The sequence below is a fragment of the Cinclus cinclus genome, chromosome 1 (genome assembly GCF_963662255.1).
Source record: "Cinclus cinclus chromosome 1, bCinCin1.1, whole genome shotgun sequence".
Lineage (NCBI taxonomy): Eukaryota > Metazoa > Chordata > Aves > Passeriformes > Cinclidae > Cinclus > Cinclus cinclus.
In genome coordinates this window covers 146,676,000-146,689,676 of record NC_085046.1, presented here as the reverse complement: position 1 = coordinate 146,689,676, position 13,677 = coordinate 146,676,000, and the positions used below count along the sequence as shown (strand labels likewise).

Here is a 13,677-nt window from a genome sequence, read left to right as displayed (position 1 = left end):
TCCCTTTACCTTCCTCTTTTAGGCAGGCTCTACAGCCCTCTGTGACCTGCTGAGCCCTTTGTGGATGGCTTAGTTTGCACAGAGTGGATGGCTTAGAACCACAGAGTGTTTTAGGCTGAAGGGACCTTAAAGATCTTCTAGTTACAACCACCCACCCACCATAGGTAGGGGCGCCGCCTGATGAGGGTGCTCCAAAGCCCACCCAACTTGCCTTGAACACTTCCAGGGCAGGTGCATCCGCAGTTTTTCAGGGCAACTCATTCCTGTACCTTTCCACCCTCATGGTAAAGAATTTCTTCCTAACATCTAATCTAAATCGTTCCTCTTTTAATTTAAAACTGTTCTCCCTTGTCTTATAACTATCTGATCCCTTGACTGTGGTTATCTAGTCTCATCACTATGATTCTGACTCTTTAGGGAGAACCCCCATCTCTAGAGACTTTGAGGAGACTCATCCAAGAGGAGTTATCCAAGCAGCTAGATGGTAAGTAATCAGTACCAAGAAGACAGAAGATAGATCTGGGAGTATGAAAGATGCTTTTCATAGCTGTGCTGGCACGTGAATCTCTCCTGCTTAAGGAAGGTAGCATTGCGGCAAGATAGCTTGGAAGATGTGTGAAATGTATTGTACTTTATAGGTCCCCAGCAATAGCAAAGCAAGTAATCAGAGTAGGTTGTAAACTTTATTTTGAGGTCCCAACTGGAGAATAAATGTTCCTGATTTTTGCCTGTGACTTTTGATACCCACCTGTATAAGAAGAGGGGCTGGAAGGGATATGGGCTGATGTTTCAATGTGAATTGCAGACCACTACTGGTCCCATTGACAGTGAGATGCAGAGCTGTAGTCCTTCTCACTCAGTTCTTGACCCTGCTGGGACACAGCTGCAGGCATTTTGTTCTAAAGATGATAAATGAATGGGGTGATTATTTCACAGATTTTATTTACACACTCTCAGTCTTCAGTATATCCACACTAGTCTGAAAGTATTTAAGATCAATGAAAAGAAGACAGAGCACTCTTCTCCTTCTGTTCTGTTGGATGTTTATGTGTTACTGAGTATTTTATGAGCTCTCAGGGTTGTTATGGTGAAACCCCAGCCAGCAGCCAAGGCCCATGCAGCTGCTCATTCACTCCCCCACCAGCAGGATCAGGGAAAAACAGAAGAGTAAAAGCTGAAAACTCAGGGGTTGAGATAAAGATAGTTTAATAGGGAAAGCAAAAGCTACACCCAGAAGCAAAACAAAGCAAGGAATTAGCTCCCTGCTTCCCATGGGCAGGTAGGTGTTCTGCTATCTCCAGGAGAGTAGGGCCCCATCACAGGTAATGGTGACTTGGGATGAAAAACACCATCACTGAAAATGTTCCCCCCTTCCTCCTCTCACTTTATATACTGAGCATGATGTCACATGGTCTGGAATATCCCTTTGGTCAGTTTGGGTCCCCTGTTCTGGCTGTTTCTCTTCTCAGCCTCCCCTGCTCCCCCAATTTCCTCCCCAGCATGGCTGCACAAAAAGCAGAAAAGGCCTTGGCTCTGTGTAGGCCCTGCTCAGCAATAACAAAAATATCTCTGTATTATCAACAGAAATCCAGAACACAGCTCCATACCAGCTACTGGGAAGAAAATTAACTCCACCTCAGCAAAACCAGCATGGTTGTTCAGAATCTTAGCACTGAAATGGCAGGCAGTGTGTGCCTGCCTGGAACAGCCTGGAACAAGAAAAGCTTTCTCCCTACAGACCAGCCATGTAGCATCTCTGTGTAACAGAAGCAGTAGGAAAAGGCTCTCCTTTTCAGATCAGTAGTGGTTCCAGTTTAACAGGGATCTACCACCTGCATAACTAAAGGAAGTGACATTTCAGGTTCTTGGAGAACAAGGAGCAGAGGATGAGAGAAAAGTTTATCATAAAGTATGAGATTTAGGAGAAATTTAATGGTACCAAGAAATGAGATTTAAATAATTTAGAGAGGATCAGGGAGTCACAATCATGGATTATGGGGGGACAAAAAATGAGTGGCCCTGGAAAATTGATCTGTGATTGACAGTACTTGGACTTTACTGGGCCCTGGTTCTGGCTCTCCATTTCTTGAATCATAGTCCTTCTAGACTAATAAACCCATTTCTTTTTCTTCACAGCAAAGTTACCCTATATCCTGGCTCAGATACAACCTGCACAGGTAAAAGCATCCCATGGCAGACCAGGACCTCCTGGTCCCCCTGGGAAGGAAGGACTTCCAGGAAGAACTGGCCCTCCAGGAGAACCTGGCCGGCCTGGACAGACTGGGTCTGAAGGGCCACCTGGACCAATTGGTCCCAAAGGTGAGTGAAACTTGGTGTATTGGGGCAGTCCAATAAAAAGATGTCCACTTCATTTTGCCATCCACCTTTCCTTTTAGTAGCTTATAAATTGTCCTCAAAATGCAGGTGTTGAAAACGACCTCAGTCTTTTGAACCAGAGGCGTTGAATATGACCAGTAATTGCTGGTGTGTTCCACCTCTAGCAGAACTAGAGTGGGGCAAGTCTTCATTCCCACTTAATGTTCCCTCTCAGAGGATTGGCCACAATTAGGAACTGTTTTTACCAAATATATTGGCTTCAGTGTGGATGAAAGACCTATAGTAGTGTTTCATTCTGTAGACCACTCTCATCAGCTCATATTTTTTCTTTCCCTCTCCACAGGAGAAAGAGGAGCAAAGGGTGAGAAAGGAGACACTGGCATTGGCCAACGAGGTGAAATGGGTCCTCCAGGAATTCCAGGTGTGTTATTCAGAACACCCCACAAAACACATCACTTAGGACCACTGCCGGGGTACAGGTCTCTGCTGTACTAGAGAGATGATCAGGGTGACATAAAAACAACATACAGGATTTCTGTAGGATGTGGCCCAAAGGGAAGAACTACATCACTAACATCATATCTGGCCACCTTTATTTCCTCAGCCTGATGAATGAGTACAATGAACCATCTCAGTTACAGTTAAATTAACTGACCTCTGGGTCAAATCCAAACTGAAGCTTTAATTATTGGATGCACTGTCAAGTGTTTTGTCTTTCCTTGGAAGAGTCTTCCTGTGACCAAACTGAACCCAGAGGTCCAGGCAGCTTCAGATGTAATAGAAGGTGGTATTGAACTCCTGTGCCTTGGGGATACAGTTTCTGCTTTACTGTTACTGACAAATCAGCAGCAAGTACAGAGTGTCTACAGTCTGAAATTAGGAACCATTGTTCAGTTTTGATTTCATTGCTTTCTTGGAAAAGGAACTAGGAGAAACCCTCATAACCCCATGATCTGTATTTGGCCAACTGGCCTTGCATCACCATCAAATAACAATGTGCCCACTGTGCTCTGCACCAGTGAGTTATCTCCCCAGGCTGGCTCTTGCCTCCACTTTCCCGTTCTCACCTCCTCTCTGTGAGGACTCTATGTCATTAGTTGTCTCATGAAGCTCCATGACTTCAGCATGGAGATAGAGGAGGAGCAGCCATACTGGAGCTGAGCATCCCAAGGTTGACATAGGGAGTGGAAATCTTTATTTCAGAGAAGACACTCTGGTGAGATCCTTGAGATACATCCTAACTGAATCCAAACCTATGGAAGCTGCTGGCTGCATCCCAGTTTGGCAGCAAAGCAATCTCCTGTGACATTACACTGCTGAGTACTGCATGCTGGGGCTGTCACTCTGGTGCCTCTCACCAAGGGCAATTTGATTCTATTTCAGGCCTTCCAGGGGAGCCTGGTTATGCCAAAGATGGGATGCCAGGACCTCCTGGCCCTCAAGGTGAAGCTGGTGTGCCGGGTCTGGCAGGTCCCCAGGGACCCCCCGGAGCAAATGGACAGTGTGACCCCTCTCAGTGCGCTTACTTTGCAAGCCTGGCTGCCCGGCCCTCCAATGTCAAAGGGCCATAGCATGCAGGGAGCACCCCCAGACTTGTTTTGAAAACTTGAATTCCTCTCACCTGCCAGGAGCTCTCCAATGTCTTCAGCTGTGTTTCTTTCGCAGGAGGCCTTCTAAAGCCAACAAATGCTGCCGGTCGGTCAGATTATTTTTATGGATTATAATTATTATTATTATCTTTGATGTGATATGTGAACTTATTTTTTTGTTTGTTTTTTTCTAACATCAGGGCATATTAAAATGCTAAAAATAAGTGGGTTTTTTTTTCTCTTTTGAAAAGCATATAATAGCAATGCATTTTGACTGTTTATGCAAAACCATTCCAATGCCAAATTTTTTATCTGTTACCTGATTGATTCTTTCCAAAGCTTTATCCCTCACTCTTTCAACTGAAATCAAATCCTGTGGTCTGGGGCATTAACTGTGACACACAGGCACAGGATTGTTGGTGCTATTTGCTATCCACATGGAGGGGAGGAAGATAAAATCATACCAAAACTGGAAAAGATATGTCCAGTACATCCAACTCCCAATGGACAATCTTGAACAGCTAGTGTGTGCTTTCCAGAAGATCCCTGTTAGATTTAATATTCTTTTGCTGATAAATGAATCAATATTCTATAGGAGTTACTTTTTCATGGAGTTATGTGGGATTTCATAGTAAAGGCCTGAAGGGATGACACAGAAGATCTAAAACTCTGTAGTGGAGAGTTTTGTTCCAAGAAATGGTGCTTACTTACCTCTGCCAGGGAGATGCCTTTTCAAGGTTATCCTCTCTCAGGTCAAGGATGCCAAATCCCCTGTGCACTGTCAGCACATGCACAGCTCCCTACCACTGCTTCACCCAAAAATCAGCCAGAGCAACATAGAAAGTCTCCTGGTATTAACAACTCAGGAAGCCAACTGTGACCCAAGTCACTGTTTTGGTTGATCCATTATGACAATAACTTGGCAAGTTGTGTCACTTAGAGGGCTGGTGCATAGAGCAGGCTGGTCTAGGAGGATGTTCATCTTTGATGAAAGGATCAAAGCAAAGTGATGTTCAGAAACATGGGGTAAATTGTGTCTGACGGTGAAAGCAACAAGCCAGACAGTGGCCATTTCTCCCTATCAACTAATTGCCAAAATCAACTTGAGAATTCAAAGTAAAAAGAGGATGGAGTCTGAAATGGCCTTCACAACAGGTCATTTGTGAGCTTAACCCTCTGACCAAGCTGTGCCCACCCACTAAGTGCAGATCTGAGAAGTGATCACACCTCAGATATGTGCCAGCCAACATAGCAGCTGCATTTTCAAACCTCTTCTGCACCAAGCAGTTTGTAGTAAGAGATGGGAGTAATGGACCAGACACAGGCACTAGGGGCTGAATGTGTTTGGGAATCTCATCTGTTCTTTTGGAGGTAGAAAAGAGGCACCCTGCCCTGCTAACACATTCACCATATGGCAGAGTGCTTCCAAACTGGCCAGCCAAACCAGAAGCCACATCTGTCAATAACCAGCCCGGAATCAGACCCTGAGGCTAAAGCCCAGAGATAAACATTTGCCAGCCTTGGAGTCTTTTCTCACCCAGTAGCAGATAAAATTTGCCTCTGCTTTACTGAAAAATGAAATGAAATAACAAGTACAAATGCCAGGGTTAAGCAAAGCCTTACTGTGTAGCTCCCAATGGTGCTATTTTTGCTATTTCCTATGCAAATAAACTCTTTGATTTGATTTTACTGTGTTTCTTGCTATGGAAAGACCAATCAAAGTGAAAATACCATGAAATGAAAAGCTTGCCACTTTTAAGTAACTGTCAGTAGTGTATCTGTTACTGTGCTGTATCTCGGGTTAGCTTGCTGGATTTTAGTATTAAGCAAACATGTTGATCACATATTTAACAGAAACATTTTTCTTAGTCCAGGCTGAGATTTCATCCCTCCAGTGGTGGGGCAGAACCAGGTCCCTGTGTGAGAGCACCTCCTAACATGGGACAAGACATTGTTTTGGGTAAATGAACAGGTGTTATGGAGGTCAAACATGCTGACTGGGCCATGCAAATGTGACATTTAATTTCTGTCATGATGGTGACTCCTTCGTCTCGACAGGCTCTGTCTCATATGTGTCTGACATACTATGTGTGTTGTAGAATTCAGTATGTTCAGTATGTTCTAGAGCACCCTGAGAAGGGAATATACATAATGATGTTCTGTTAAACAAATTTTAAACAGGGTCTTTAACTCCTGTGAAGTCATAGCATCATAGAATAATTTGGGTTGGAAGGGAACTCTAAGGGTCATCTAGTGCAATCCACAGTAGATGAGACATTGCAGTGGCATCCAGTTGAAGGAGATGAAAGGGGTTTTTTTATAAACCTTTTCATTTGAATGTCTGTGGGAGCCATTTCCAAGAGTCTGTATTAAGAACACAAGGGACACACTTGCATCTTTAATGGAAATTGAAAAATCTGCACGAGTTAGACACAGACTACATTTCTGAGAATTTTCCACCCATAAAAGGGGATGCAGCCTAATTCCCTTTGCTCCAGCATATTCCCTAGCATATGGCTATCTGTTCAGTCTGTTCCCAGAGACACCCCAGACTGTCTCTGTGCCCTGCATTCAGTGGGTGCCATTTCCCTGCTTTTTTTTAAACCTTGTTTTCTCTCCAGCCAGTTAAATGACATTTACCAGGCAGAATCTGTCATTTGTAAGCAGAGTACAAGACATGAGCTGCAGACTCAGATCAAGACCTGTATTTGTACTCACCCAGATTTTAGTCATCAAAGAGAGGTTTCTATAGCTGCCACCTCTCACAAAAGCAAGCCCTACAGGAATATACCTTAAAAGGACACCTGCAGGTAAGAGAGGAGGGTGTATTTGGAGGATTTAAAGAGCGGCCACAGTTTTTGTTTCAGTCTGTTTGTATTTGCAGTCTTTGGAAAGGTGGCCTGAGATTACTTTCCAAAGTAGGTCTGCCATCTGGGAAGCCAGCAAACCTACAAGTACAGCCCTGGGCATGGTCAGAAGCTGCCCTCCAGAAAATGCAGGTGCCTCTGAGCCTGAGCAGGTGACTGTGTGTATTGTCTGTCCAGCACTGTGCAAGATGAACACACAGGCACGAGGTGGCACGTGTGGCAGAGACAGTGCTGGTGGCTCTCTCCTAACCACTCCTGAGTAAGGGAAGTTGTGGCTTTGGCATCTCAGTGTTCCTGTCTCTGCAAGCAAATGTGTGGTAAATCACCATACAGTCTGTTTGCTGAGTCTGAGGTTTAAACCTGGGAATAGGCTGACTTTTTGTCAAATTTTGTTTTGGTCCTGTGGCAATGTACTGCTAAAATTACATTAGAAAGCCAGACAATATATTATTCAGATTTTTAAAAGGTACACATGGGATTTATGGCACCACTGTCAGTTGCTCTATTTTTCCTTTTTTTTAAATTGTGTGTAAATTACTGTAATTATAGCAAACAGATCATTATTTCGTTCTATTTTTGCCTGTCAAATAAACAAATTACAAAGACAGAACAAAGCAATGGATTCATTTGTAGAAAATATTTTTTGTGTTAAATTACTTAACAATTTCTACTTGTTTTCTAAACAGTTTTGAATTAGCTGCTTCTTGGAAGCTGTATCAAATGCCTGTAGGTTTGTTTTTTGTTTTTCTTTCTTTCAATAGAGATATAATAAAAATACTGTGGCAGCTAAGCCAAAACTCTATACTCTCACAACAGAGCTGGTTAGAAGACGAACACAGATTTTATGTTCTGGGCAATTATTATTAAAAAAAAAAAAGTTTTAAAATTATATTTTTAAAAAAATTAAATAGAATCTTCTGTTGGTTCAGTCTTTTAATGTGGAAACTGGCCAAGCTCTGCCCTGTTAAAGATTGCATTTGACAACTTCTGGAGCAGGACTTGGTGCCTAGGAATGGCTGAGTGTCATTATCCACAATATATGGGGCCAGAGCCACTGACAAGGACTGGCAGGTATGATGTAGGATCTAGGGGAGCCTTTCCAGAGCTTCAGTGGGTGACCCCACATGAGAGCATGTCAAATAATATAAAATGTCTCTGTCTGGGTACCTCAATCCCATGCTCAGTCTCTCACTGTGGGATTCAGAGTAACAGAGCATAGAACCATAGAATATCCATAGTTGGAAGGGATTCACAAGGATCATCAAAGTCCAACTCCTTTACTTTAAGGAGTCAGCCTGTGGCACCCGCACTTTGGTGGCTCCAATGAGAGTTGTAGAGCCTGGAGATCCATTCAGTTTATCTTAAAGTATTCAGCTGCAGAATTCTGAGACATGTTGCCTACATTAACTACATCTCCATGTAAAAGAGATTTTCTGGTAGCTGTCTTTATTTTCCATCATCACTAACTCACATCCCCCCTGAGCTGGTGTGTGGATATTCACGTTACAGGTGGTGGCAGGTCAGGTGCTCTGTGACCAGCAGCCAGGCTGCTCAGGAGGAGAGGGGCAAGGTTATGGCAGGAACTTGTAGTGTCCTTGGGCAATGAAAACTTTCTTAAAATTACTGTACTAACTCAACAGTTACAACATAGACTGAAAAAAAATTTAATTTCAGCCTCTGTGAGCTGGAGCCCAGTGCTGATGAGGGTTAAGGTGGCTTCTCCATGGCATGGCAGGAAGAGAAGCATAGGAATGCAGCCAGTCTGGAGTTGAAAGCAGGCTCCTGCCTCAGTCTGGAGCCCTGGCAGGGGTAAGCATCCACCAGAGACCAACAAGAGTCCTCCTTGCTGCTGCTTCTGCAGAGCTGCTGGAGGAAGAGTCTCTTTAGCAGCCACCCAGTTGCCTCCTACATAGTAAATTTGGTAGTTGAGGCTTTTAGGGTAATATGGGTCCATAAAGGATCTCTCCTCTCCTCTCCTCTCCTCTCCTCTCCTCTCCTCTCCTCTCCTCTCCTCTCCTCTCCTCTCCTCTCCTCTCCTCTCCTCTCCTCTCCTCTCCTCTCCTCTCCTCTCCTCTCCTCTCCTCTCCTCTCCTCTCCTCTCCTCTCCTCTCCTCTCCTCTCCTCTCCTCTCCTCTCCTCTCCTCTCCTCTCCTCTCCTCTCCTCTCCTCTCCTCTCCTCTCCTCTCCTCTCCTCTCCTCTCCTCTCCTCTCCTCTCCTCTCCTCTCCTCTCCTCTCCTCTCTGTAGATGGTGAAGTTGAATTTAAACTCCTCTCCTCTCTGGAAATGGTGAAGTTGAATTTAAAAAAAGCCTAATTTTCTTGTTTTGGTTTAAACCCGTAATTTACATACATCATAGATACTTGTCTTCCGACATGTGAAATGTGAGAACTGCATAGAAAAGCATGAAGATGTGATGAAGAGGAGAGTGCTTTTGGTAGTTGCTTTAAAAAGCAGATTTTTGTTGTAAGGGTTGACATCTAAATACCTTTCAGGGCTTGGCTGCACAATATTGATGCTGGCAACATTGTTAAAGTTTGTCTGAACTGAGAATGAGACCATCCTGCTGGGTCTCTAGGATATTTTGAGATGATATTGTAGGCTCTTTCCTCCTCCTTTATATTTTGTGACATAAACTTTATGTAAAAAGCACAAGGGGACAATTAGGATCATTAATCATACTCCCAACATTCCTATCAGCCTCAGGAAGAAGGATGTCCTGCAAGATGGAGCAGAGAAGAACCTGGCACCTTCATAAAGGAAAACACAGGGTCAAACTCCAGGTTTGAAAAACTGCAGCAAGAGAATGGTGCCAAAAAGCACAGAAACTTCTTTATGACCATAGTTTTGTCTCTGCATGACATGCTGTCTGCAAGACTCGGGTCTGGATTTTAAAGGAAAAGCATGTTCAAACAGAAGGCAGAACATGCAACAATTTGGTTTATTTCACAGGACAGATGTATTTGACAATGTGTTTTTAGAGACACGTTTTCCCGCTGAGCAGTGTGGGGAATGGTTTTCACCCAAGTCTGAAATTATTGTCAGCACAATAACTTCTTCAGCACTTTCTTGGTGGGAGCTGAGTCTTATTTTCATAGTTATTTGTGAGGTCTGTTGGAAAGCAATCTTCCTCTGCAAGTGAAAATCTCACTTTTTCTTGGCTGCTGCATTTGTGTCTGATGTACAGATATTTCTAAATTCTTGTACCCATTCGTGCTTATGAAAAATTATTGGACTCTCTCAAGTCCTGCTGTATCTTTTTCATGTAAAATCCTTCCCTGGAAGGTTTCAAGGCCAGGTTGGATGGGGGACTTGAGCAACCTGGTCTAGTGGATGGCAACCCTACTCATGGCAAAGGGGTTGGTACTAGATGATATTTAAGGTCCCTTCCAACCCAAAGAATTCTGTGATTCTATCCCAGGAGCCTAAAATGCCTAAGCAGCCTCACAGGCAAGTGATACGGTTTTCTCTTACGGATGCTGAAAAATTATCTGGAAGAAATCCAGGGCTTGATTTCAATATGATTATGGTATTTGCACTCTGAATCCAAGTCAAGGGCGACAGCTGGTATATGCTGGGCCTTAAGAAGCATTTTTCAGGGTGAAAAACAATTCAAAACACTAGAATCTAGAATTTAAGAGAGAGAGTTGCACAAGAATCCCAAATCCTCTTGCCAGCATTGTCTGAATAGACAGCTACTACCACTCACCCCCACCTGCACAGCCACACACTCCCCTGGTGCTGGAACATAGGTTCCTGCAAATTCAGGACCATCTTGACCTGAGAAGATCAGAACTGAAGTGTCTGGGAAAACAAAGCTGATGTGCAAGACCTGGCCTTCACAAGACTTGACCTGGTAGACCTTCTCAGACTATACCTCTAACACATTGTCTTCTACCTCTAATGGCCTGTGGGGTGCTGTGGAGACCTCTCTCCTTGAGAAGCATTTGAAATGGCTGTCCTGAGCAGTTTTTTAGCTGAAAGGCTTAAGGATTAGAGAATGAAGTAAAAGAGGTTGGCTTTCTCAGCCTGAGGCTTCAAACCCACAATTTTCTCCTTCCAGAAAAATGCCTTGCTCTCTACATCACATGCTGTGCTGAGTGGCTTAGGATAAACCTGGCATTTTACACATCTACAAAACCTTTGACAGCAAGGAATAAAAATTTGCTTTTAAAAATGTTGAAGCATTTTTGTGTTGCCAGTGCAGCACAAGAAAAATGGTATCTCCGTGGTGTAGGGGTTCACACACTTAGCAGGAGGTAGGAGGACCTCCAGGTTTCAAAACTGATCCTTTATTGTATTTGCCAAATGTTAAAGACACAAACTGACCTGAGGACAAGATATGCTCGTGGTTTCCAGTTCCCAGACCACCAGCTGTTACTGTCTTCTTCTTGTCCCATTTACCATGTTCTTGTCCCATTTACCATGTTCTTGTCCCATTTGCCATGTGCCTTAACTACTCTGCCTTGCTGCTTCCATTGCAATCCCAGTCAATGTGAATTTTTCAGGCAAAGGCACCCTTGATGCTTCCAGAAGAGGAGAGCTACACACAAGCAGAAATTTGAGCACATCTGCTGAAAAGCAGAGGCAGTTTTCTCTGTCTGACCACTGCTCACTGGTTGCAGCTATGTGAGAGGCTGTGTCACAGCCCAGGAGCCGGGTTTGTGTGCTCTGCAGAGCAGGAGGGGAAACACTTGACCATGTCAGAATGCCAAATGTTTACTCAGTGGGATGTATCTAGGCAACTCAAACACTCTGCATGTGTGTTGGTAACGTGCCCAGCAGAGCACAAAACTGACAGGGAGCCTTGATCCACCAAAAAACCTCAGAGGTTGCTTGTGGAGCATGCAAGTAATTTTGACTGTCTCCATTCAACCAGCCACTCTTCTGGTGGGATATGAATGCAGTCACCTCTCCCAGATGTGCCTGTCCAGGTCCTGATCCACTCTGGAGGTACCTTACAGAGCACGATCCAAAATATGAAGGGAAGAAGAAACTCAAGATCTCTGGCAGAGAGCTGCTGTCAGTTCCCACACAGGTCTTTGGCTTGGACCAGCTGCAGGTGCTGGAGATGAGCCCAGAACGAGAAAGCTGCCTGAGGTACAGGATGGAGCTGCTTCCCCAGGAGATCGGCCGTCTGAGGAACCTCACCTGCCTCTATGTGGACTCCAACAACTTGAAGAAAATCCCTGCTGAAATTGGCACTTTGAGCCACTTGGAGAGGCTCACTCTGAGCAACAACAGCCTGAGCTCGCTGCCCGCAGAAATGGGGGCACTCCAAAGGCTGCACAGCCTCCACCTTGCCAACAACAACCTCACTGAGTTGCCTGCACCCCTCTGCCAGCTGAGGAGCCTCACCTTTCTGGATGTGAGTGACAACAAAATAGATACCATCCCCTCCAGCATTCGGCATCTGGAGAAACTGGAAACATTGCTGTTGCTCTTTAACTCCGTGGAGAGCCTTCCTGAGGATATCTGCCTTCTAAGGAATCTACACACACTTTGGTTGGGGAATAACCGTCTACGGTCCCTTCCAGCAGCCTTTGGGGAGCTGGTAAACCTGGACTGGGGATACAACTACTGCTCATGCAATTTTGAGGGGAATCCACTGGAGAGTCCTCCCCCTGAAGTCTGCAGCAGAGGCCCTGAAGGGATCAGAGACTATTTCTCATCATTTCGTAGGATTTGGAGAAACTAAACCACTGGTTTCAGACCACTTGAAGTGACTGTGATGGATTTATCCTGTACAAATCATCTGCACAAGCAAAATGTGTTTCAGAAAGAAAGGTCTGGTGAAATCGCTCTGGTGAAATGGAGCTCAAAAGCTTCCTCTCTGCTGTAAGGTGATTTCTCTGGCAGTCTTTTTTTAACTAGTATTGGAACAGTGGTGTACACCTTTGAAAAACTCATTCAGGGACAGCTGTAATCTTTTTTTATATGTATAGTTGCATAGACTTTTCTCAGGAAGTGTTGCAGACAAACATTCAGTCTGAAAAAAGAAGCAAGTCTGAAATGATAGACTCAGGTAAACAACTGGTATGTAAATAGCAGTAATCTGTATTCTTTTCACACTGGGTTGGTTCTTAAGTCTGGACTGGAAGTAAATGCAAACTGCAATTTCTGGAAGCTTTTAAAGTCATATTAATTCGTGAATTTGTCTTTATTCAGGTAGCCCAGAATCTCACAATTTCCTCTGGTATTTTGCATAAAACACACAGGTTGAATCAGCTCAGGCTTCTGTCTGGCTCTGGATAAAAATTAACCTGTATCCATGTCCCACAAGACATTGTGCAAACAATGTCTGCATTCCTCTGGCAGGACATAGTGTATTTCTCCTGAAGAGCAGCATCACCTGGCTCTGCAGAGTACACAGTCAGGGCTGGCACATTCTCTGGAGGCAGCATGGACCTGGGCTTCATGTGCCATCCCATCCAGCTGACCTCAGAGATACAGCTCCTTGGAACTTGGTGATGCACAGGGGTAGCCCAGATTTAGAGCAGGTAGCACTAGCAGAAAAAGTTTCCACTTCCACTGAGTCTGGTGAAGTGTTCAGAGCTATTAAAATAAGAGTATGCAAACATCCTGCAAGGGAACGGTCTGAGAATCCCTGTCATAATCATAAAAGGCTTAATCAGTGTTGCGTTTTGGAAGTTTGCTGAGACTCCTGTCTGTTTCATTTTGCTCTCTTCTCCCCTTGTCATCAACATTTTACTCTCACCTCTCTTTAACTTTGCTCTTTGTGGGTGTCTTCTCTCTGGCTACTCCATCTGATATTTGTGTTTCATTATTTTCTCTCAAAAGCCTCTCATTCCCTTATAAATCCTTTTCTTTCCCCTCCCCTCTGTCTTCTTTGTTTCCTGTTTCTCCTTTGGCAAGAGAAAGATGC

At 44.2% G+C, this 13,677-nt stretch overlaps 2 protein-coding genes across 2 annotated transcripts in view; both read left to right on the top strand.

Moving 5' to 3' along the window:
* The window catches only part of COL22A1 (collagen type XXII alpha 1 chain), a 187,110-nt gene extending 183,202 nt beyond the window's left edge, over window positions 1-3,908 (top strand). The window contains exons 61-64 of the mRNA XM_062504153.1: window positions 418-484; window positions 2,137-2,319; window positions 2,681-2,758; window positions 3,721-3,908. Coding sequence (XP_062360137.1) covers window positions 418-484; window positions 2,137-2,319; window positions 2,681-2,758; window positions 3,721-3,908 — 516 coding nt within the window. The remainder of the gene's footprint in view (window positions 1-417; window positions 485-2,136; window positions 2,320-2,680; window positions 2,759-3,720) is intronic.
* Window positions 3,909-11,688: 7,780 nt separating this feature from the next.
* Window positions 11,689-12,489, top strand: LOC134057943 (leucine-rich repeat and IQ domain-containing protein 4-like). The gene has a single exon (XM_062514987.1). It carries the CDS (start codon window positions 11,689-11,691, stop codon window positions 12,487-12,489), a length of 801 nt encoding a protein of 266 aa, XP_062370971.1.
* The last annotated feature ends 1,188 nt before the right edge of the window (window positions 12,490-13,677 follow it).